Raw genomic sequence first — 22308 nt, 5'->3', positions numbered from 1 at the left:
AAAAAATCAAGATGTTTTGCTTATACTGTGAGTTAATCGATAATAATCTATTTAAATCAGCCAACGTTCAAGTCACCTTCAGTTGTCACACCGGCAAATTTGAAAAAATTTCCAGATCATAGATCAAGACCCATAAATATGGCGCTTAAAATGACAAGCAAGGGTTTGAAAATATTAAGTGTTAAGAATCATACACCAAATAGGATATCGCTCTACACGAAATGTAACTTTCAATGCCAGTTACCTAAATATCATGGAATTACTTCCGCATCTGTGGACATTTTTCTCGCAGTATACTGCTAATATAACTGAGTACAGAGACTGCCTCAATTGACTGTTAAACCCAGGGAGGATAAAGCTTGATACATTTAACGAAAAATATCGACTCAAAACTTTGAGTGACCTTAAATAGTTCGTTGCACAGAATATTTTGGTAAATTTTTGCATTCCTATTTTCTTCGTACAAAATTAAACCAAAAAGCGGTTTGCGTATTGCAAAATGACAAATTTACATTGATTTGACAGTCTGCAGTTCGCAGTAATCTGGAGCTCAGTTCAATTTAATGCGCTACGCATTATAAGAAAGTCATCGTAGTTAGTAGCGTTAATATTCAGAATCAAGATTTTAGATACAGATTTCAATACAGATTTTTGAGATTTTATACAGATGAAAAAGATTTTTTGCATCGAAAATACAGATTGAAATGTGGCAACGCTGGTTTAACTTGTTGTGTGCAGATTGATTTTATCTTCGTTCCAATCATGACGTGATTGCACACAAAACGAAGAGAACAGTTCCGAATAGATATTTTCTATGCCTCGCAGGAATAAAATCACACCAACGAAACAACAGAACGAAGCTTACCGTACACGAATGCTCACGAGCGATCGTTGCCCGACGGACCGAGTTAACATTTTTTTTTTTTTTTAAATATATCTTTATTAGTACCAATTCATCATTACATTTATATTACATTAATACATTAAATTAGGTGTTCAGTTCAATAATGAACTTTCAGAGCCCTATAGTTTAATAATCACTAAAATTTATTTATTCGACTTAAATTTGCTGAGCACAATCAAGCATTTTTACAAAGGAGAACATCCTGTAGTGAAAAAAAAAATATTTTAAACTTAAAACTAAAGCTATCCTAAAATTAAACTAATTGTAGAGAGAGCGAATCTCTGCGATGGAAGACTGCATCGATTTGCCTCTGAAGTTGGAGATGATTTTGTTGGCCATCTCTTCGATAGATTCAATGCCTGCAATCCGATGAAGATCTTCGGTGCTGTGCCAAGGTGGAAGCCGCAAAATCATTTTCAGAACCTTGTTCTGAATCCTCTGGATGGCTTTCTTCCTCGTCGCGCAGCAGCTAGACCAAATCGGAACTGCATACATTATCGCTGGTCGAAACACTTGTTTGTAGATAAGTAACTTATTACGCAGACACAACTTGGATTTCCTGTTGATGAGAGAATAAAGAGATTTAGTGTATTTATTACATTTAGATTGAATATCTTCAATGTGATTCTTAAAAGAAAGATTCCGATCAAGTGTGAGTCCCAAGTACTTTACGTGATCAGACCATTCTAAAGAAACCCCATTAAAAGTTATGGAATGATTTTCATTAGGTTTTAAAAAATTTGCTCTTGGCTTATGGGGAAATAAAATAAGTTGAGTTTTGGAAGCGTTAGGAGAAATTTTCCACATTTTCAAGTAATTCAAAAAGGAATTTAAATTTTGTTGCAATCTACTGCGTACCACCCGTAAATTTCGACCTTTGGCTGAAAGCAAAGTATCGTCAGCAAATAATCTTCTACCTTTTCCTTCTGGGACTTCAGGAAGATCAGAAGTAAAAATATTGTATAAAATAGGCCCAAGTATACTACCCTGAGGGACACCAGCTCTAATGGGTATCCTTTCAGAGCATGAATTTTGATAGCTTACTTGTAAAGTTCGGTTAGTCAAATAATTTTGAATAATTTTGGTGAGATATACAGGAAAATCAAATCGAGCTAATTTAGCTACCAAACCTTTGTGCCAAACACTGTCAAAAGCTTTTTCAATGTCAAGAAGAGCAACACCAGTTGAATAACGCTCAGATTTGCTAGCGTTAATCATATTAGTTACACTCAAAAGTTGATGTGTAGTAGAATGTCCATGACGAAAACCAAATTGTTCATCAGGGAAAATAGAATTCTGATTAATGTGAATCATCATTCTATTCAAAATAACTCTCTCAAATAGTTTACTTAAAGAAGGAAGCAAACTAATTGGTCGATAACTTGAAGGCTCTGAAGCACTTTTTCCAGGTTTCAAAATTGGAGTTACTTTGGCATTTTTCCATTTATTGGGAAAATAAGCCAAGTGAAAACATTTATTGAAGATTTTAACTAAAAAATTTAAAGTGCTTTCAGGCAACTTTTTAATAAGAATATAGAAAATCCCATCTTCCCCCGGGGCTTTGATATTTTTAAATTTTTTGAAAATCAATTTAAGTTCCTCAATATTTGTCTCACAAGAACTTTCAAACACAATTTGCTTAGAAAGAATATCATCAAATTCTAGGGAAATTTGAGCATCAATTGGACTTACAACGTTTAAATTAAAATCATGAGCAGACTCAAATTGTTGGGCTAATTTTTTAGCTTTTTCTGAATTAGTTAAAAGAAGTTTATCCCCATCTTTCAAAGAAGGAATTGGCTTCTGGGGCTTTTTTAGAATTTTAGTTAATTTCCAAAATGGCTTTGAGTAGGGTTTTATGTCCTCTACTGCTTTAGAAAAATTTTCATTACGAATGAAATTTAAACGACGTTTGATCTCTTTTTGAAGGTCGCAATAAATTAATTTCAAATAAGGATCCCTAGTTCGTTGAAATTGGCGTCGACGAATGTTTTTCAGTCGTATTAAAAACTGAAGATCATCATCAATTAAAGGTTGATTAAATTTATGTTTAACTTTAGGTATTGAAGCGGCTCTAGCATTGACTATTGAAGTTGTCAAGTTTTCTACAGCCAAATCAATATCTTCTATTGAATTCAATGGAACGTTTACATCTAAATTACGTTCAATAAAATTCATATATCGCTCCCAGTTAGCCTTTTGAAAATTAAAAGTTGATTTTAAAGGGTTTTCAATGGGATTTTGGGATAAAGAAAAAGTTACTGGAAGGTGGTCTGAATCGAGGTCCGCATGAGTAACTAATTGACTACAATGCTCGCCTAAATCCGTTAGAACCAAATCAATTGTGGAAGGATTTCTAATCGAAGAGAAACAAGTATGCCCATTAGGATATTCAACAGTGTAATAACCTGCAGAGCAGTCATTAAATAAAATATTCCCATTTGAATTTGATGAAATATTATTCCAAGATCGGTGTTTTGCATTAAAGTCACCAATAACAAAAAATTTTGATTTATTTCTGGTGAGTTTTTGTAAATCTCCCTTCAAAAAATTTTTCTGTTCACCGCTACATTGAAAAGGCAAATATGCGGCAATAATTATAATTTTCCCCATAGAAGTTTCTAATTCAATTCCAATTGTTTCTAAGACTTTTGTATTGAAAGAAGGAAGAAGTCTAAATTTGAGACGACTATTGATGACAATAGCTACACCCCCACCTTGTCGATCAAGTCGATCATTTCGTAAAATTTTAAAGAAAGCATTGCTTTTCAAGTTATTGTCTGGCTTTAAAAAAGTTTCAGTGATGGCAGCAATATGTATGTTTTGAGTTTTCAAAAATAAAAAGAACTCGTCTTGGTTAGCCAGCAAAGATCTAGCGTTCCAATTCATAATATTTAAACATCTATTTGGATCCATGAGGGAATCGTAAAGTCATAATAATTTTGTTAGCATAATTAAAAGAAGTTTGGAAAGCTTCAAACATTGAATTTGCTTTCAACATAAGTTGCATCATTTCCATTAAATTTTGATGCAAAAATTTTAATTTTTCCTCAGTAATCTCACCCAAATCAACAAAATTGATAGAATCAGAAGAGGAAGGAGAAGAAAAAGTATTTGAATTTCGGGGATTTTCCCAAGCCTTCGCATGAACGTTGAGACTTGGTTTTTTCCCATTTTTATTAGTTAAACCTGAAGAGGGCAACCCATTTTCAACCACCTCTGAGAACGATAAACAACGAGTCTGTGGCGCAGAATCAGTCCAGGTAACATTAAAATCACTTCGGGTATTACCCAGCCGTGATTCCAATGTAGGCCGAGGCTGACTGCGAACAGGCAGGTTGTTTGCCGGTCTGACGTGTGTAGACGAAAAAGAGGAAGGAGGAGAAGAAACTTTTCTGGAAACTTTGGGGTTTTTCCTAGAAGCAACAATTTTTGCCCTAACGGGACAATCTAGAGAATTCGAGGAATGATTACCTGCGCAATTCGCACACTTAAAAAATTCTGTTTTTGGCTTATCACCACCAAAAAGGCATTTAGATTTTTCATGATCGAATGAGCCGCAAAACATGCATCTGGCATTCATTCTACAATTTTTAGTGCCATGACAAAAAGCTTGACAACGACGACATTGCGTAATATTTTGTAAAAAATTGGTTGAAGATTTACGAAAAGGTTCAAATTTTACTCGACAATGAAACATAAGACGAGCCTTTTCCAAAATTTTCAAATTATTAACCTGATCCTTTTTAAAATGGATCAAATAAAGTTCAGGAGCAAAACCAACACTACTGGTATTATTCGTGTTGGTTCTTTTCCTCATTTGAATTACTTGAATTGGAGAAAAACCTAACAAAGAATTTAATTCATTTGTGATCTCATCCGGTGTCTGATCGCCGGTGAGACCACGAAGTACAACTTTAAAAGGACGATCACCTCTAGTGTCGTACGTAAAAAATTGGTGTTTTTTATTATTCAAATAATTTAAATTTTTTTTAAAATCATTAAAAGATTCCGCCAATATACGAGCAGTTCCCCTTCGACCGATCTGAAAAGAAATCTTCACATCCTTGACGGAAGTGACGATTTCTTTTCGAAAGGCATTGAAGTCAGGAATCGTGACCGTTATTGGTGGAATCTTTTCGTTTTTAAGAGTATAAGAAGAAGAAGAAGGTTTCTTAGTACTCTTATCAGAATTAAATATGAATATTTCCTCATCACCGATGTTATGAAGGACATCGAATGAATTGGAAATTTCAACTTTTTTGGCAGATGGCCCTGGATTAGGTTCAGCAATCCGTTTTCTTCCGGCCCTTGAGCCGGCCGAAGACTTCCCCATGCTGGAAAGAAAAGAGAAAATATGAATAAAAGAAAATGAAAATAATTTTAGCACTGAAAAGTGCTGATTGAAATACAGGTAAGGAAAAAATAAATAATTTAAAATGTTCCTGCAGGTACACAGCAACGATACGATGCTCCGGCGTACGTGTTGACGGCTCAACGGTACAGATGGAAGTGATATCGACCGAGTTAACATTTCTCGCACCCTTCTCTCGCTCGTTTCCCGTTCCCTTGTATCTATCAATTTTAGCCACGCCCTTATGCGTTGTCCGATTGATGTGTTCGGCTGCCGAACGAAAACGATTTTTTTTAATTCGCAGAACTGTTCGTTTGCTTCGCTAATGTTTCCCTGTTTCCTTACTTCCTGATGCTTTCCGAGTTGAACTTTAGATAGCATCATTGCACATTGAGTTTAACGAAATAAAATCGTTCTGCAAAGAAGGGCAAAGTGCGAGTATGTAGACTCGCGATTTTAACATCTCTGGTTATGAGGCCGCATCAGCGAGTGAAACACGAGAGCACTGATACGGATAGGGAACGATCAACAGGAGATGATGATAGTATCGGATAACTTACCCTGTTATCCGTCGATAGTTGTTTTGGTGCATAAGACATAGACAGGACAGACAAGCATGGGTGGCAAAACTCCTCAGATCGTCTTGTCCAGTGAAAGAGAGTGCAATTTTTTTCGTCTGCTCCCCCAATCGGTGCGGAGAGAGATAAATCGCACTGAAATGAAGAGTGAGATTGTCAACACATAAGAGTGAGCGAGAGCATTCACATCCGCTGATGAAGAGAACTCCCTTCTCCGGAAAAATCTGTTGCGCAATGTGCTGAGGAGAATTCGAGAGCTAACTCAGTTTATTCTTGGTACGTTCACGAGAAATGATGCTACTTTCCGAATCAAAGCTCCCAGCGGTATCCTGATTTTGCAATTGATTTTGTAATAAAAACAGTTTCACCTATTAAACCAATGGTAATCTTCGGTTCAGATGATATTTGAACGGTTTTTTCGATATAAACTAAAGCCACCTAACTTCATATCTCTTCTGCTGCATAAATTAAGGCGTAAACTGCACCGCTATTTCGCCTTAATTTATGCAATCTAAGAAGAGCTGCATTTCATTTCCACCAATCGACTGGGGTCCTGAAAAATCCTGGGTTTTGTTCTTCGCGGTGTCCTGATTTTTTGATGAACCACCTGTCACCTCTTCTTCGAATGCTACGTCTTGCAAAAAAAAAAGAATTCAAAACAGCTAACAGCAGAGGGCATGGTAGCGGAGTAGGAATTGTTTATATTTGTTCTACGTTGTGTGGTGGGAGTCTAAATAATTTTTTTCTTCTTTACTCTGAGGCAGGGTTGCCAGGTGTCTGGATTTGTCTGGATAGTTAAAAAGGCTCACATGGAGGGATGATTGCAAAAATTATCTATTACAAGATTCGGAACTGTAGCGAAAATCGACGGACAAAATCCAAAAGCGCCACCATCAAATGCTGCGGCAGAAATGCAACTATTTAGTAAAACACGCTAAGGAAAAAAACCAATTTATATAACTAGCAGTTTGAGGGTTCATTTGCATTCTAAATTATCAAATTTATCACATGCTTTCAAATGGCTACTATAGTTCTCTGTGATCTAGTTGTTTGAACTTAAACTGGAAAGCTTTCCAAATTTAAGATTTTGATTTAAACATCTTAATAAAACTAGATAAAATTTATCAGCATTTGAATGAATTAAACTAAAATTAATTAAAACCTTGGGAAAAAATCTGTAATCTATATATATAAAACAGGGAGAGAGACAGACCATACAGAAATGTGCGAACAAGCATAACTCTTCACTGGATCATCCGATTTGCATGCGATTTTTTTTGTTGTGTTCGTCTTGACACAAGGAATGTCACAACGGAGCCGAAATTTGGAAAATGTTAAGGGGAAATTTGTAAAAGAAAAAAACATTTTACATAGAATGCAGCGTTAGGGAGAGAGAGAGAACATGGTACCGTTCTAAGAAGGCATTGATGTGTTTGAAGTGGAGTTGTTTGACATTTATGCTGTTGTTGGGTTTTTTCATTTTTGAATTGATAGAAAATAGTTTTCAAAGCGTGATCATTCGTGAGTTATTTGCAAACAATTTACACATTATTTGAAGTTTTGTGATTATCCCGGGGTGGGAATTCCGGTGGTTTTGGTAAGTGTGTTGAAATTTTTAAAGCACTGAATATTTAATGTACATTCAACAATTAATTTGAAATTGCATTTGCAGCTTCAATACTCTAGAATCAGTATGCCGCCCATAAGGAGAACGTACGTTGGATTACGCAGCCGCAATGCACGAAGGTTGTCGAGGCTCCGTGCCAATCAGACCCCTGAGCAAAGCGCGGAAGCAAATCAACAGCTTCGAGAACGTATGTCGGTAATTCGTAGCCGTCGAACGACAGAGGAGGAAGCAGAAGCCCAGATAAATACTGAACAGCAACAGAATTGCAATTTGTATCGTGCCGCTTTCCAATATGATTGTACAATAGACTACAGCAAACTGCCTTGCCTTACAATCGGACCCATGGATTTGGTATGCCAATACTGTAAAGCGCTGAAGTTTCACTCAGAAACACCAGGTTTATGTTGCGCAGGTGGTAAAGTAAAGTTGCCACCGTTTACTCCACCACCAGAACCACTGCGCTCATTGCTATTCAGAGACTCACCAGAAGCAGGACATTTTTTAACGCATACCCAAATTTACAACAGCTGCTTTCAAATGACATCATTTGAGCGAATATTGTTGCAGAATGTGGATTTAACCCAACGTTTAAGGTATTGTTTAGTAAATCTTATTTTGGATAGTAAGGACACAATTTATCGAAACATTAATGCCATTTCATTGATAATTTTTCCCTTATTTATTACTTGAACAGTTATTTAAAAAATATATAGGGTAAAAGATCCGATATCCATCTCAGAACCTATTTTCATCTCATCTCGCTCATTTAGAGGTTTCAACACTAAATTTGATCATTTCTTTGATGGAAATATTAATCACTCGACAAAATCATGCAATAAACATATTTGCTTAAAAAATGGTCAAAATAGAATAATGATGAATATAGGTGCTGAGACGAAAATCGAAACTTTCTCCCTAATAAATCTTTAGCAAAATGAATAGTTTTGAGAAATTTCCTACATTTTTTTCATGATTTTTTCCTATTTCACTTTGTTTTATGCTAACAAAGCTTATATATTCAGATTCAAGGTCAAATTCATCATCGAGCAGGATCATTATTGCCACCAACGAACGAAGATCATAAATTTCTACAAATACACTGCCGGCCAAAAGTTTGGGATCACCCGCTAAAAAACATGCAAATTTTGATCGTTCATATCTCAGCCGTCTTAGGACATATTGCAAATCTTGAACACCATACACCATACTGAGGGGTGATCCCAAACTTTTGGACGATAACTTAAGTGTCTATTTTAATAATTAAAAGTACATTCTTAAATTTTTGCACAAAATTTTTTGATTGCATTTTGAGAAGTATAGAATAAGGATTCTAATGCAACTCAAATTTTGAAATTTGGTCCACCCTATCGCGAGATGATCGGCTTTGAATATTGAGTGCGTTTTTTTGAAAATGCTCTAACTTTAGGTTAAGTTTTAGGTGCAAAACTAAAACATTATTTATGGGCAAAACACCTCCGAAATAGCTACTGCTCATTATCTTTCAAATGAGATCAGAAGATTTGCAATATGTCCTAAGACGGCTGAGATATGAACGATCAAAATTTGCATGTTTTTTAGCGGGTGATCCCAAACTTTTGGCCGGCAGTATATTTCGTTGGAAATTATGAAACAGAAATCGATCAGCGTTGTGCTATCAATCGTGCAATGAAACGTCAGATCATCGGTGAATTGCAAATTCTTCTTCACGAACATAACGCTTTAATTCGGTTATTTAAGACGGCATTGGAACATATGCCTTCTGACGACCACAAACAAACACGTCGACATGTATGTCAAAATCGAGACAGAACGTTTGAACTTTATCCGGTTCAATCAGGCTAAACTGCGGTCTGAGGAGTACATTCATTTGATCAAGACGCGTTGGCCCAAGTAGTCCAAACGAATATTCCTTTGTTGAATCACCAGCAGAAGGACGTATACGATACATTGATGAGAGCGATTGATGACGGCAATGGTGGCATTTTCTTCATCGATGCGCCTGGTGGAACTGGCAAAACATTCCTTATTTCATTACTGTTGGCTTCAATTCGTTCAAGACCTGACATTGCCCTGGCGGTTGCCTCATCGGGCATTGCAGCCACAATGTTGGAAGGTGGCCGAACTGCTCATTCTGCATTCAAATTGCCATTGAATCTACAGATGACCGAGGAACAAACATGTAATCAAACATCAATGGCGAAATTGCTGCAGAGTTGCAAGATTATTATCTGGGACGAATGTACAATGGCACATAAAAGAGCATTAGAGGCACTCGATCGAACTATGAAGGATCTTCGAAATCATACAGGACATTTTGGAGGCGCCATGATTCTACTAGCAGGTTTGTTTGTTTGCATGTATATTTTATTTAGACCCATTAGCCTTTTGCTTTATTCGGATGTTTCTGAAAGACTTATTAGTGACTTACTGATACATTATAACAATTGAACACACTTTTTTAATTTTACAGGAGATTTTCGACAAACGCTTCCTGTCATACCGCGGTCAACGGCAGCTGATGAGATAAATGCTTGCCTTAAACTTTCGTATTTGTGGCGTTACGTAACGACGCTGCGGTTAACGACAAATATGCGAGTTGCGCTTCAAAACGATTCGTCCACAGAAATCTTTTCGAAACAATTATTGACTATTGGCAATGGAGAAGTACCAGTAGACGTTTCGACAGGATTAATTTCATTCCCGCAAGGTTTTTGTTCTTTCGTATCGACAAAAGAGGAACTCATTGCAAATTGTGTTTCCGAATATCGTTCAAAACCATGTGAACCATGATTGGCTAAGTTCACGTGCAATCCTGGCAGCGAAAAATAAGGATGTCGACGAATTGAATTTTATTATCCAGAACACAGTTCCTGGAGAATTGCATTCGTACAAGTCAGTAGATTGTATAACCAATCCAGAAGAAGCTACGAACTACCCAACCGAGTTCTTAAATTCTTTAGATCTTCTATGAATGCCGCCGCACAATTTACGCATAAAAGTTGGGAGTGTTATAATTATGCTCCGTAACCTTAACCAACCCAAATTGTGTAACGGGACAAGGTTGGTCGTGAAAAATCTTAAAACGAATATTATTCAAGCGACTATTCTTAAAGGAAAATTTAAAGGAGAGGATGTCCTAATTCCGAGAATCCCACTAATATCAAACGATTTACCATTTGAGTTTAAGAGAACGCAATATCCAGTACGGCTTGCATTCGCAATGACTGTCAACAAACCGCAGGGTCAAACATAAGATGTTTGTGGGATTAACCTAGAATATCCATGTTTTTCACACGGCCAACTTTACGTGGCATGTTCCCGTGTAGGAAAACCATCTTCTTTATTCGTTTTTGCACCGAACAATAGAACTAGAAACATAGTGTACCAGACAGCACTGAAATGAGAAGCAATGTTTATCTGTAGTTATTAAAGAAGCTTTAAAAAAATTTAAAACAGTTTAAATCACTTTATAAACATTATATACAAAAAAAATCATCAAAAGATTTAAAAACAATAAAGAAAACTTTAAAATGTAAAAACTTTAATTAAAGAACGCAGGACAAAGTTTGCCGGGTCAGCTAGTTTATCATAAATCAGGATCCCAATCAAGATAAATACTTTGCCACGTCATCAAAACCCTTAACCGCAATATCCTGAGCACTGTTCCGTGGAATTTGGAATCAATGATCAGGCTCAACGAGATATGCAATAAAATATAGTTATCTGTTTTAATTGAAGATTTTTTTTTTATTGAGGAATCTGAATTGAGTCAGTGGCATAAAGCTTTTCTTCAAAAATTGGTGAAATTAGGTCAGAGTGCATTTTGCAAATGTATTCCAAAATTGAACAAAAGCAGAGTGCATTTTAAACCCCCCGGAACGAGGGGTAAAAGTGAAAAATTCAATTATTAAGAAATGTTGACCTTTTCTGTCAGTAGGCGGTGTTAAGGTTTGTTAAAAGATTGTCCGTTGGCATTTATAGGCAAAATTTCAAGAGCTAGGTATCTTTGAATATATTATTTTTGATGATTGTATGGGGAAAAGTGGTTTTCTTTCAAAACCCACTACCATACTCTCGCGAAAACCACTTATACACCCACACATGATTACCACTATTAAAAAAGCTTTCATTCATAGCACCAACACAACCAGTGGCGAGCGGGCACGAATTCTATGTGAACGAAAGCTTGAAAACTGAAAGCATAGACCAACTCAGCTGTCAAAATAACTTCTGTATTCTGCTTCACAGTGTATTCAGTGTTACCGTTATGAGCTATTGGATTTCAATAGTACTTTTTTCTATTAAAACGTTCAGCTTATAGAAATTTCTGGACAAATCTGGATAATTTATGAAAAGTCTGGACTAGACACCTTGAGGTCTGTATTTCTGGATGACACATAAAAATCTGGAAGATTCCAGAAAAATCTGGAAGGTTGGTAACGCTGCTCTGAGGTGTATGACTGAAACATAGGGCGCTCTTTGTTTAGAAGTCTCTTTCTCCCACTCGGATGCAAATGCTCTCACACTTGCCGTCCGAGTCACTTACAGCTCGTGTAAACTCGGGTAACGAGTGGAGCACGATCAGCGAAAGAGGATTACACTCGGAAGCCGAACTGAAAACAGTGTTGGTTTCTCCCGGCTCTTTGTTGTTTGAGAAGAGCCGACCAACCCTGCAGACAAGTATCGAAAAACAGTGAAACAGGTCAAATTGCTGCCAACACTGGGAAGCCAAAGAATAGCCCTATATAATTTACAGGTTTTGCTAAAAGCAGAGTTGTTATAACATTATACTGAGTCGTTTTGATTTCATCTTTGAATTTCTCAAACCCTCATCCATTCAACAGGTGATAACAGGTTTTGAGACAGCGGCTTTGGCGTAGTGGTTAGTCATCTGAGACTTTCGACGCATCTGCTCGTGACTTCCATCGTGCTGGTGTTGTTGATGTGATGAATCAAGTTTTATCTGAAATTGACTGGACGATTCTCCAAGGATGCCCTAGTGTAGATGTAACTGTAAACACATTCTGCGCAATTATGGATGACGTTTTTTGATAAATCTGTGCCTATGGCTCGTCCTCCTCTCCGACCTCCTTGGACTAATGCTCGTTTGAAACGGCTAAAACAGCTTCGTTCAAAATTGCTGCGAAAATTTACTAACTCCAGGTGTTCGTTAATTAAACTGCAACTTAACAACGCTACCAGACAATACCGGGTCTACGATCGACGATGCTACCGTCGCAATGTTGATCGTACTCAGAGTGAGCTTCGCCGCAATCCAAAAAAGTTTTGGAAATTTGATAATACCAAACGGAAGGAATCTGATCTGCCTGCGCAGCTGCATTTAGATGATAGAACTGCCGTATCACCTGCTGAAAAATGTAATCTGTTTGCGGAGCACTTCTCCAGTGTTTCCTCAATCCAATCACCAACCGCAGATCAAATTAACGCAGCCATCAGACGATTGCCCATGGATGTGCTAAACCTTGACGTGTTTGTTATAAGCGAGGAAATGGTTTCAGAGTCTATTGATTGTATCCCATTTACCCGAAAACCATTGCCCAGAATGAATTTTTCCCAGAATGACAAAAACCCGAAATCAAACCCCAGAATGAACCATTTCCCAGAAAAAAAATGCCCAGAATGCACCATTTACCAGAATTTTTTTTCCCAGAACGGACCTTTCCCAGAATTTTTTTCCCCAGAATGGAACATTTACCAGAATGGTACAAATCCCAGATTTTTTCCCTTAGTATTTTTATTTGTTTTTTTTTTTAATGAATTCTTGAATATTTCATACGATTCAAAATTATTTTTTTCAAAATAATTTTTTATATGAAACTACGACTTTGAAATTTTCCAACTAAATTTATTTTAGAACCAATATTGTGTTTTGTCTATGGTTTGGGTACTTTAATTGATTCAATGCTTACCATGGTCCTTTAAAAACCGTTTTGGTATCCGACTCCTCACGCTGCGCGTTCGAGCTTGAAAGACGTTTTGTCCTTCACGCTGTCGCGTGGCGGACGGGGCTGAGGGATCACCCCTAGCTTTCACGCAGACCTAGGAAGCCCCGGCAGACCTAGACCAATGTCTTAGGGCCGCCGCTTCCGACGGCGGGTCGGCGGCCTCCTCGGATTTGGGAGCTTCGGCGGCTTTGTGCCGCCTCAGCCCCTTCATCCTCGTTGGTTGCGGCTTTGCCGCAAAAGAATAAAGTTATGAAACCCCATTTTTTTTTGTAACAATTCCTTTTTTCTAAATAATTTCTAGTAAGGATAAATGTTTTCAATTTTCTGGGAAATGGTTCTTCTGGCGAAAAAAATTCTGGTACATGGTTCATTCTGGTGAAAAAATTTCTGGGAAATGGTACATTCTGGCGAAAATTTTTCTGGGGAATGGTTCGTCTGGGGAAAAAAATTCTGGGGAATGGTTCTTTCTTGCGATTGGAATTCTGGGGATTTTTCATTCTGGGCAATGGTTTTCGGGTAAATGGAGTACAACCGAGTCTATTAGCAATCTTAAGTACTCTACTTCGGCTAGAAAGGATGGAATACCTGCTTGCGTGTTAAAAAGTGCCTTCCTCTACTGTTGAAGCGTCTAACCTATATTTTCGATCAGTCCATTGAACTGCAGCAATTTCCTATCATGTGGAAAAAATGATTTATGAGCCCAATATTCAAATAAGGTGATAAGCAAGAGGTGTGCAATTACCGAGGTGTCACATCGCTAGCTGCCTGCTCGAAGGTCTTATAGAGAATTGTCAACAATGACATGTTTTCAGCTTGTCGTAATTGGATCTTAAACAATCAGCACGGATTTTTTCCGAAACGCTCGGTAAAGTCAAACTTGGAAGTGGAATAATTCTGTTTATCCAATATGGATGGTGGCAAGCAAGTTGACGCAATCTACAGGGAGAGTGTATTCTCGATGTCAGCAGGTCAGCCACAACCAGAGCTCGAGTAGCGTTCCTACGAACTTGAAGCATATCCAACTCTATGAGGCGACAACGATTTTCGTAGCTTGCCAGACGAAACGGATCATGCCAATTCAAGTGACGTACGGCATACCGCAGGAGGTGCCGCTGGATAGCCTCGATTCGTTCAGCTCCGTTCTAATAAAAGGGGCACCAGACAGCTGATGCGTACTCGAGAATGGAACTATGCAGCAATAAAGACTTTTAAGGCAGTACACGTTTTTGAAGTCTTTGGCCATGCGAAGCAGGAATCCGTTGATCGAGGATAACTCCTAGATCGTTGATGTGTTCTACTCGGATGATGGTTTCGCTTCCAAGGATGTACTCCGCACGAAGAGTGTGCCTTTTATGGGAAGATGATATAACCAAACATTTGCTGCGGTTCAACGACATGCAGTTAATGTCGCACCAGTGAGCAAATACGGAAAATTGCTATTGTAAAAAGTCGATGTCGTCTTGGTTGTTTATGGCGTGAAAAAGTTTCAAGTCATCAGCATAAGCAAGTTTTGTGCCTTCAAGTAGCGAGAGTGCGTCAATGATTCAGTTAATCACGTAATTCTGCTGATTGCAACTGAAATTGCAACGTTTGGGATTATCCGAAAGACTATGTGCATGGATCAGAAACTATCTCACTAATCGTCGGCTAGCTGTTAAAATTGGATCATCTGAATCTGTAGATTTCATCCCAACCTCAGGGGTACCACAAGGTAGTAACTTCTGCCCACTGTTGTTCACACTATTCTGCAATGACAAAAGTTTGCTGCTTATTGGATGCGGAGTTCTCCTGTACGCAGACGATTTGAATTTTTTTCTGATCATAAACAGTTTATCCGATTGTCACATATTACAGCAATTTCTCGATACGGTAGTAAATTGGTACGCTGGAAACCTACTAGTTTTGGGCATTTCTAAGTGTTGTATTTTTTTTTTTTTTTTTTTGGGATTTTAAACCAATTGGTTTATTCATCCCAAACCCCCTAAGTGTTGTATCATAACATGCGGACGAAAGAAAAATCCTTTCTTGTACGACTATAAAATACAAGGCGATGTTTTAGAACGTCTAAATCAAATAAATAAATGGGCATTGTTTTGAATAGTCACCTGAATTCCTGTCTGCTTACAAGCTCTGTATTGCTGTCTGGTGCGTTCAATTTTAGAGTCTACAAACCTGGTGTGGTGGCCTTATGAAGCTGTACAGATAGCGCGTTTTGAAGCGATTCAATGTAAATTCGTGCTTTATGCTCTTCGTGAGCTGCCTTGGGAGAACCCTTTAAACTTGCCGCCGTATGTACAACGTTGTGCTCTGCTTGGGCTTCAGACGCTGTCAAATCGTCATACCATCGGTCAATCACTGTTCGTGGCAAAGATTCTTCGTAATGAAATCGACTGTTCCTGGATATTATCTCGTTGCAATATATATGCACCAGCAAGAGCTCTCCGACATCGTAATTGGCTTTCCCTGGAAACAAGAAGTACGCGCTAAGGCAACAACGACCCCTTACGTTCCGCAAAATAAACCTTCTTACGCTACTACGCTCTGTTTGATTTTAATGTCTCAACTGCAACCTTTAAACGCCTGATTGAATGTAACCTTCGCGATCAAATGAGAAACAATCAACAAAGACTAAATGTACGATTTCTGTAAACTTAATATTAAGATAATCATTAAGACAAGTATGTCAGATGATTTAATTTTCATAAGTATTAACGTTCGTTAGAGCGTTAGAATTTTAAGTCAGTGGTCATGAGATCGAAATCCGGTCAAGCGGTACTATGCATCTCTGGTGTAAACTAATGAAACGTAACTAAGGTTGCACTTATGATCTAACATAATGTGTGTGTTTATGAAATGCTAAACCAGTGTTCACATGCCACTTATCAATATAGTAACAGTGTTTCTGGAAATATATAATTAAAAATAAATAACGCGGATTAGTATTATAAAAGATCTAACAACTGGTCACAGTGGCCTTATACGATTGCCGATTAAAAAACATGGTCTAGGGAGAAACACTGCAAGAAGGAAACGGCCCACGCCTTTGTTTGTTTTTTGTTTGTTTGTTTGACATTTATTTAGTAACGTAAGAATGATATCCTTATAAATTGTTACATATTGATTTGTAGAATTCAATGAAAATGTGATGTCTTCATGACGTGTGGTTTTAATACAATTTTAAACAAAAATTCAAAAATATACTTTAAGAACTAAGAGAAAAGTGCTCAATCAATTTTTTCTTGAAGGTTGTTTTGGATTTTTCTAAAGTAAGTGTATTTGGTAGAGAGTTCCAGTAGGTTACACCCCTTACAAAAAAAACTATGACCATAGAGTACGGTGCGGTGACGTGGTAGTAAAAATTTCAAAAACCGACTACTTCTTAGTTTTACGAGTCTATTATATAGATATTGAGGTTCTTTGGTTTGAATCAACTTGAACAAAAATAAACAGCATCTAATTTTTGGGAAATTCTCAAATGAACAACCGATAAGGCGGGATTGAAGGTGTGAAACGTGATCGAAACTATCAAGATCAAATACAAATCTAACGCAGGCATTGAGTGCTACACGAAGCCTGTTCAAAACGTTTTGGGAAACTTGGAAAAGCAAAAAATCACAAGATATAAAATGAGGAAATATGAGACTTTTAAAAAGTTTCAATTTCAAATCTGTATTAAGAACGTTTTTATTGTATTTTAGAGATTTTAGCGAGGAATATATTTTACCACATTGTTGCATAACATGGGAATCCCAGTTAAAATTTGACAGAATTTTAAAACCGAGACTGACAGCTTGTTGAACATATTGTATTGCAGTGTTATTGATAAAAAGCGAAATATTTGAAACATTACTACGGTTTAACATAAGGGCTTGTGTTTTTCTCGCGTTCAAACGTAGGGCATTTCTTATCGACCAAGCATGGATATGCTGTAAGTCAAGATTCAACTGTACATTAATTGTTTCTTCGCTAAGATTAGAACATTCAAAATATAATTGAACATCATCGGCAAAAATGTGAATTTTGCAATGTTTCAAAATATTTGGTAAGTCATTAATGTACATTTTAAAAAATTTTGGACCCAGAATAGAGCCTTGGGGCACACCTGATGTGATTGGCGAGAGTGATGAGTACTGTTTGTTATTGAACACTGTCTGGAATCGATCAGATAGATATGATCTTATCAAATTAATCGCAGAAAATGAAAACCCAAAATTATTTGAAAGCTTTTTAAGTAGAGTACTATGGCTTATACAATCAAATGCTTTGGAAAAATCTAATAAAATAAGAATGACCGATTGAGACTTATCAAGTTCATTGCTGATATCATCAAAAACGCTTATCATTGCAGTTTTTGTGCTGTGATTTTGACGGTATCCAGATTGAAAATCACTAATAAGCTTATTTTCGATCAAGTAGCTGCTGATTTGTTTCTTTAATACTTTTTCAAATACTTTTGATAATCCGCTTAGGATACTAATTGGTCGCAAGTTTTCAAGCGTATTCAATGTTGATTTTTTTCTAATGGGAATGATTTTCGAATTTTTCCAACTACTGGGATACTCATTCGTTGTTATAATTTTATTGAAAAGATAGGTCAAAGGTTGTATGATGCTAGGAACAATTTTTTTTATAAATTTTAAAGGAATATCATCTAACCCAACAGCATTCGAATCAATTTCAGACAAACTAATAATGACGTCATTTTCGTGAATCGGATCAAATGTAAAAGAATTCCAATTTGATTGTAAGCCCATCAAATTAATGTTGTCATTAGGAGTAAAAGATTTTAAAAAAGTTTCATTAATCTCTTCGGCTGAAAAATTGTTAGAAGGTTGTTCAGTAGACTTGCTTATTTTAGATTTCCTCAATCTCTGCCACAGAGTTTTTGAGGATAGCTTTGAATCAAGGAATCTGTCATAGTATCTTTTCTTTGCAGTTTTGACAAGAGTATTAACTCTATTACGAATTGTTTTATAAAGGTTGAAATGCTCACTGCTACGAGATGTTTTCCATTGATTGAATGCTAAATTCCTGTTTACAATAGCTTGGGCAATTGAAACGTCAAACCATGGGTTATGACCTCGAGAGGAGGAATATTGTCTAAGGGGAACGCATATTTCAAAAAGGTTTTTCAAAGTCAGATTGAGGTAATCTGTTAAAATATTTGTGTCGTCGACATTGTAAAATAAATCCCAATCAATAGAATTAAGTTCCCTGTTCAAAAGATGAGTATTAATTCTGTTGTAGTCTCTGAATAAATGGACTCCATTAGTTTCTTCTTTATTTATATTTAAAGAAGCGAATATGAGATCATGGCAAGATAATGCTGGAAAATCAATTTGATTAAATCTAAGAATGCTTGAATAGTCCGTAGTAATTATCAGGTCCAGTTGGGAGCATCCATTATTATGAAAGAATGTGGGTTCGTTTCCCAAACTGGTGGCATTATGTAAGGTTAGAATGTCTCGAAAATTTCTAGTCTTTATAGATTGATTGTCCAAAAAATTAGTATTGAAATCGCCGAGTAAATAGATTTTTTCATACTGCGATGAATAATCGGAAAATATGCTGTGTAATAAGTCTGAACAAGCATTATTAGGAGGGTTATAGAATTCACCAATCAAAAACTTTTCAGAACCAGAATATATTTCAAGTAGTATGTACTCCGTAGGTGTTTGATTAACAGCATCTATAGATTTAAGCACAACTGAAGTTCGCAGATTTTTGTTAACGTATATAATCACACCTCCGCCTTGTCTGCCAATTCGATCATTTCTGTAAATATTGTATCCATCAATTGAAACCAAATCATCCTCAATACCATCTTTAAGCCAGGTTTCACTCACACCAAAAATATCGATATTTGAGATCTCTAATAAATTACGCAATTCATCAAGTTTTGCTAGTTTACGAGCACAAATGCTTTGGCTGTTAACACAAGCTAGAGAAATTTTACTTGGAAAGATAGCAGATTTAACAACAATTCCAGGCAAGCACAAATTTGAAGGGGTGTTAATGGTATTATCAGCCATTGGTAATGTAAAAAACCTTCAAAAAAATTATTGATATGAGCACATTAATTACATTACTTTTATGTTTCTTCATCTTTTTCTTTATAATTCAATCAAAAAGGCAACGCAAAAAAGTTGTTTACGAACCACAACATTTGATAAACTAAACCGTCATCGACACGCTCTAAGATCCTCGCGTTCACGATTCCCACAGCAACGATCCTTACGTCCACGATCCTCAGGTCATCGATCCTCACGTCCACGATCCTCATACGTACATGATCCTCAGGTTCGTCGTAATGAAGTATTCATTGTAATGAAGTTTTATAACTTTTAGGAGGGGAGTCAAAGGATAAGCAGGAACGGATTGGAAGGAAGAAGAATAGCTAAGCGGAAAGGGTGGTTGTTTTTATAACTTTTAGGAGGGGAATCACAGGAATAAAGGATGGGATTGGAAGGAGTAAACAAAAGCATATCAGGAAAGGTTATTTGCGTTTCATAACTTTCAGGAGGGGAGTCATGGGATCATGAGGATAGGATTGGAAGGAGTGAGATTAACTATTTGGAAAGGGTATTTGTTTTGATCAGCTCTTCTATGTTGTTTCCAGGTGGTACAGCAATACTCATCTCACGATCTTCAACTTTGAATTTCACGTACACAATTCCATCGCGAGTGTACACAGCATGTAAGGCCCCACTTCTTTTCAGGAGCAGAGCTTTAGATCGAGTTTCTCTGGCTGCTGGAGAGAGATTCTCGTTGATATAGATTCTCTTGTTAACAGCAAATCCAAGATCATTCAGAGATAACGAACGTGACTTTAGATAACGAGAGTAGAACTCATTTCTCTGAACATGAATAGCAAATTGCATGAGAATCAACAACGGAGAACCACTTTTTGGGTGACCTTTGGAGAGACGGCGAATATCGACTATCGGGCAAACGTCTTCAGCATAGTCCAGAGAGCGACAGATTGTGGCAAAGTAGAGGAGCAAGTTTTCACCCTGGACAAATGGGATTCCACTGACGATGAGATCGTTGTTCCTTTGCAAACGATCGATTGTTTGTATGTTCTCCAACTTCAAACCTGCGATGGATGCCTCTAATTTATTGGTGGTCACGATGCCTTCCTCACGTATTTTTTGTATATCACTCGTCAGCTCCTGGCGAATTTGATGAATTTGGGAAGTGAATTTTTCTCCAAGCCTCATGATTTCGTCCCGTGTGCTCCTTTGGTATGTTTCAAACTGTGTTTTCATAAGGTTGGATAGCTCGGTGACAGTCATATCAGAGCTCTTAGGCTTAGCTCTGGTGATACTGTTGCTTCTCAGCGATATCATCTTGTCCTCCTCACTCATGACTCCAACTGCTCGAATAATAGCTATTGTTTTCAGCACTTCACCGTTTATCCGGCACAACAACAGTTTTTTTAATTTTGATAAATTTAGATTTTAACTATCGACCCGGCACAAAAACTTCGGTACGTGCAACTAGCGCGGATGATCTTCTAGCGATTAGAATAAATAGAAGTGGTTAAGTTTAGATTTTACTTGGGAAAAAATCACTTTTGCGTTGGCGCTAAAACTTATAGACACTTCATTCTACCACAGTGTTGCCTTTAGAAAGGACACAAAAGGAAACCGGGCCAAATAGGGTCACTCACGTTATTCTTTATTTTTTATTTTCATGGTACTCCGTCTCACGACACAACACGATGAACATAATTCCTAAAATTCACTCGGTCCATAGCAACCGTTCTCCAATTTCTCGGACATCCCACATGCGCCAGATCACGCTGGTCCTTCAACACATTCTGAATACTGGGTTCTCCGTAGAGTCACGAGAGCTCGAAATTCATTCTTCACACTCCGTCCTCCTGCAGGCCACCAAAGATGGTCGCTCAAATACTCCGTGTGTGCGCAGGTCCTCCTTGAGCAATATCCACGTCTCGTACCCTAGAGGACAACCGGTCTAATGAGCGTCGTGTACAGGTTACACTTTGAGCAGGGCCTAAGTCTTCTCGACTGCAGATGCTTGTGGATCATGACCATGTTATTACTGGATAAGCAAGCTCGGTCGGTCTCGGATCCGCAGGGCAGCTTAAACTTCATCTTGGACGTATTCATTATTAACATTATTAACCTGCTTCGCGTTTCAGTTTACGGTAGATCTGTTCCACCGCCACAGATAATATGCCGACTACATCAATGTCTTCAGCAAAGCAGATTAGTTGGCTGGATTTGTCGAGAATCGTGCCCGGCATTTTGCCCACCGCTGTTCGAATAACAGCTTCTAGCGCCACGTTGAACGTTGCTTGGCGTTAGGCGGCGAAATAGGATTCGGGCAACACTTTGTAGGCGGCATTTGCAGCCGTGGTCTCTAGCATGTGTCGTTCAGGTGTTCATCGAAGTGCTGCTATCACCTTTTGATCACCTCACGATTGTCCGTCAGGATGCCTCCGCCCTTATACCGGCTTATTTAGGCTCGTGGCACGGAGGCTTTGCGGGATGCGTTGGGATGCATTGAGTTTGCAGGACACCGTTTTTGGTGCCACTATCTTCCATAACTTCGTGAACTACCGTAAATTCTGTCGCCTTATACACAACGATGTGCTCTGTTTGGACTTCATACGCTGGCAGATCGTCATTCCATCTGTCGTATACGGATCTTAACAAAGATTATTAGAAAGGAAACAGACTGCGCTAAGCTATATTCTCGGGCGTGATTGTCGTCGTTTGTGGATTCGTTACTATTAGTTTTCGGTCAATTTTTCATAGCAGGACTCTTGCACTTTAACATTACACGCATTTTAGTTCCTCATCTGCCAACTTTTAACGACGCGGGTGTGTTCTAAAACACTTATTGTGTTT

The 22308-nt window shown here is 37.6% G+C and overlaps 2 protein-coding genes across 2 annotated transcripts in view; both read right to left on the bottom strand.

The window, feature by feature from the left end:
• LOC129746837 (WD repeat-containing protein 35) overlaps positions 1-22308 on the bottom strand; it is a 38894-nt gene that overhangs the window by 15588 nt on the left and 998 nt on the right. The gene's annotated exons all lie outside the window — the stretch shown is intronic.
• On the bottom strand, positions 22-21622 carry LOC129746838 (uncharacterized). The gene is made up of 2 exons (XM_055740729.1): positions 19588-21622; positions 22-1463 (listed from the first exon to the last, which is right to left on the bottom strand). Exon 1 carries the CDS (start codon positions 20794-20796, stop codon positions 19999-20001), a length of 798 nt encoding a protein of 265 aa, XP_055596704.1. The 5' UTR covers positions 20797-21622; the 3' UTR covers positions 22-1463; positions 19588-19998.

The sequence above is a fragment of the Uranotaenia lowii genome, chromosome 2 (genome assembly GCF_029784155.1).
Source record: "Uranotaenia lowii strain MFRU-FL chromosome 2, ASM2978415v1, whole genome shotgun sequence".
In the NCBI taxonomy this organism is placed as follows: domain Eukaryota; kingdom Metazoa; phylum Arthropoda; class Insecta; order Diptera; family Culicidae; genus Uranotaenia; species Uranotaenia lowii.
The sequence above is the reverse complement of the archived record's forward strand: the minus strand, read 5'-3'. Positions and strand labels throughout refer to the sequence as shown.

Coding starts and splice junctions, on each gene's coding strand:
- LOC129746838 (XM_055740729.1), bottom strand. CDS start 20,796: ATGAGTGAGGAGGACAAGATGATATCGCTGAGAAGCAACAGTATCACC.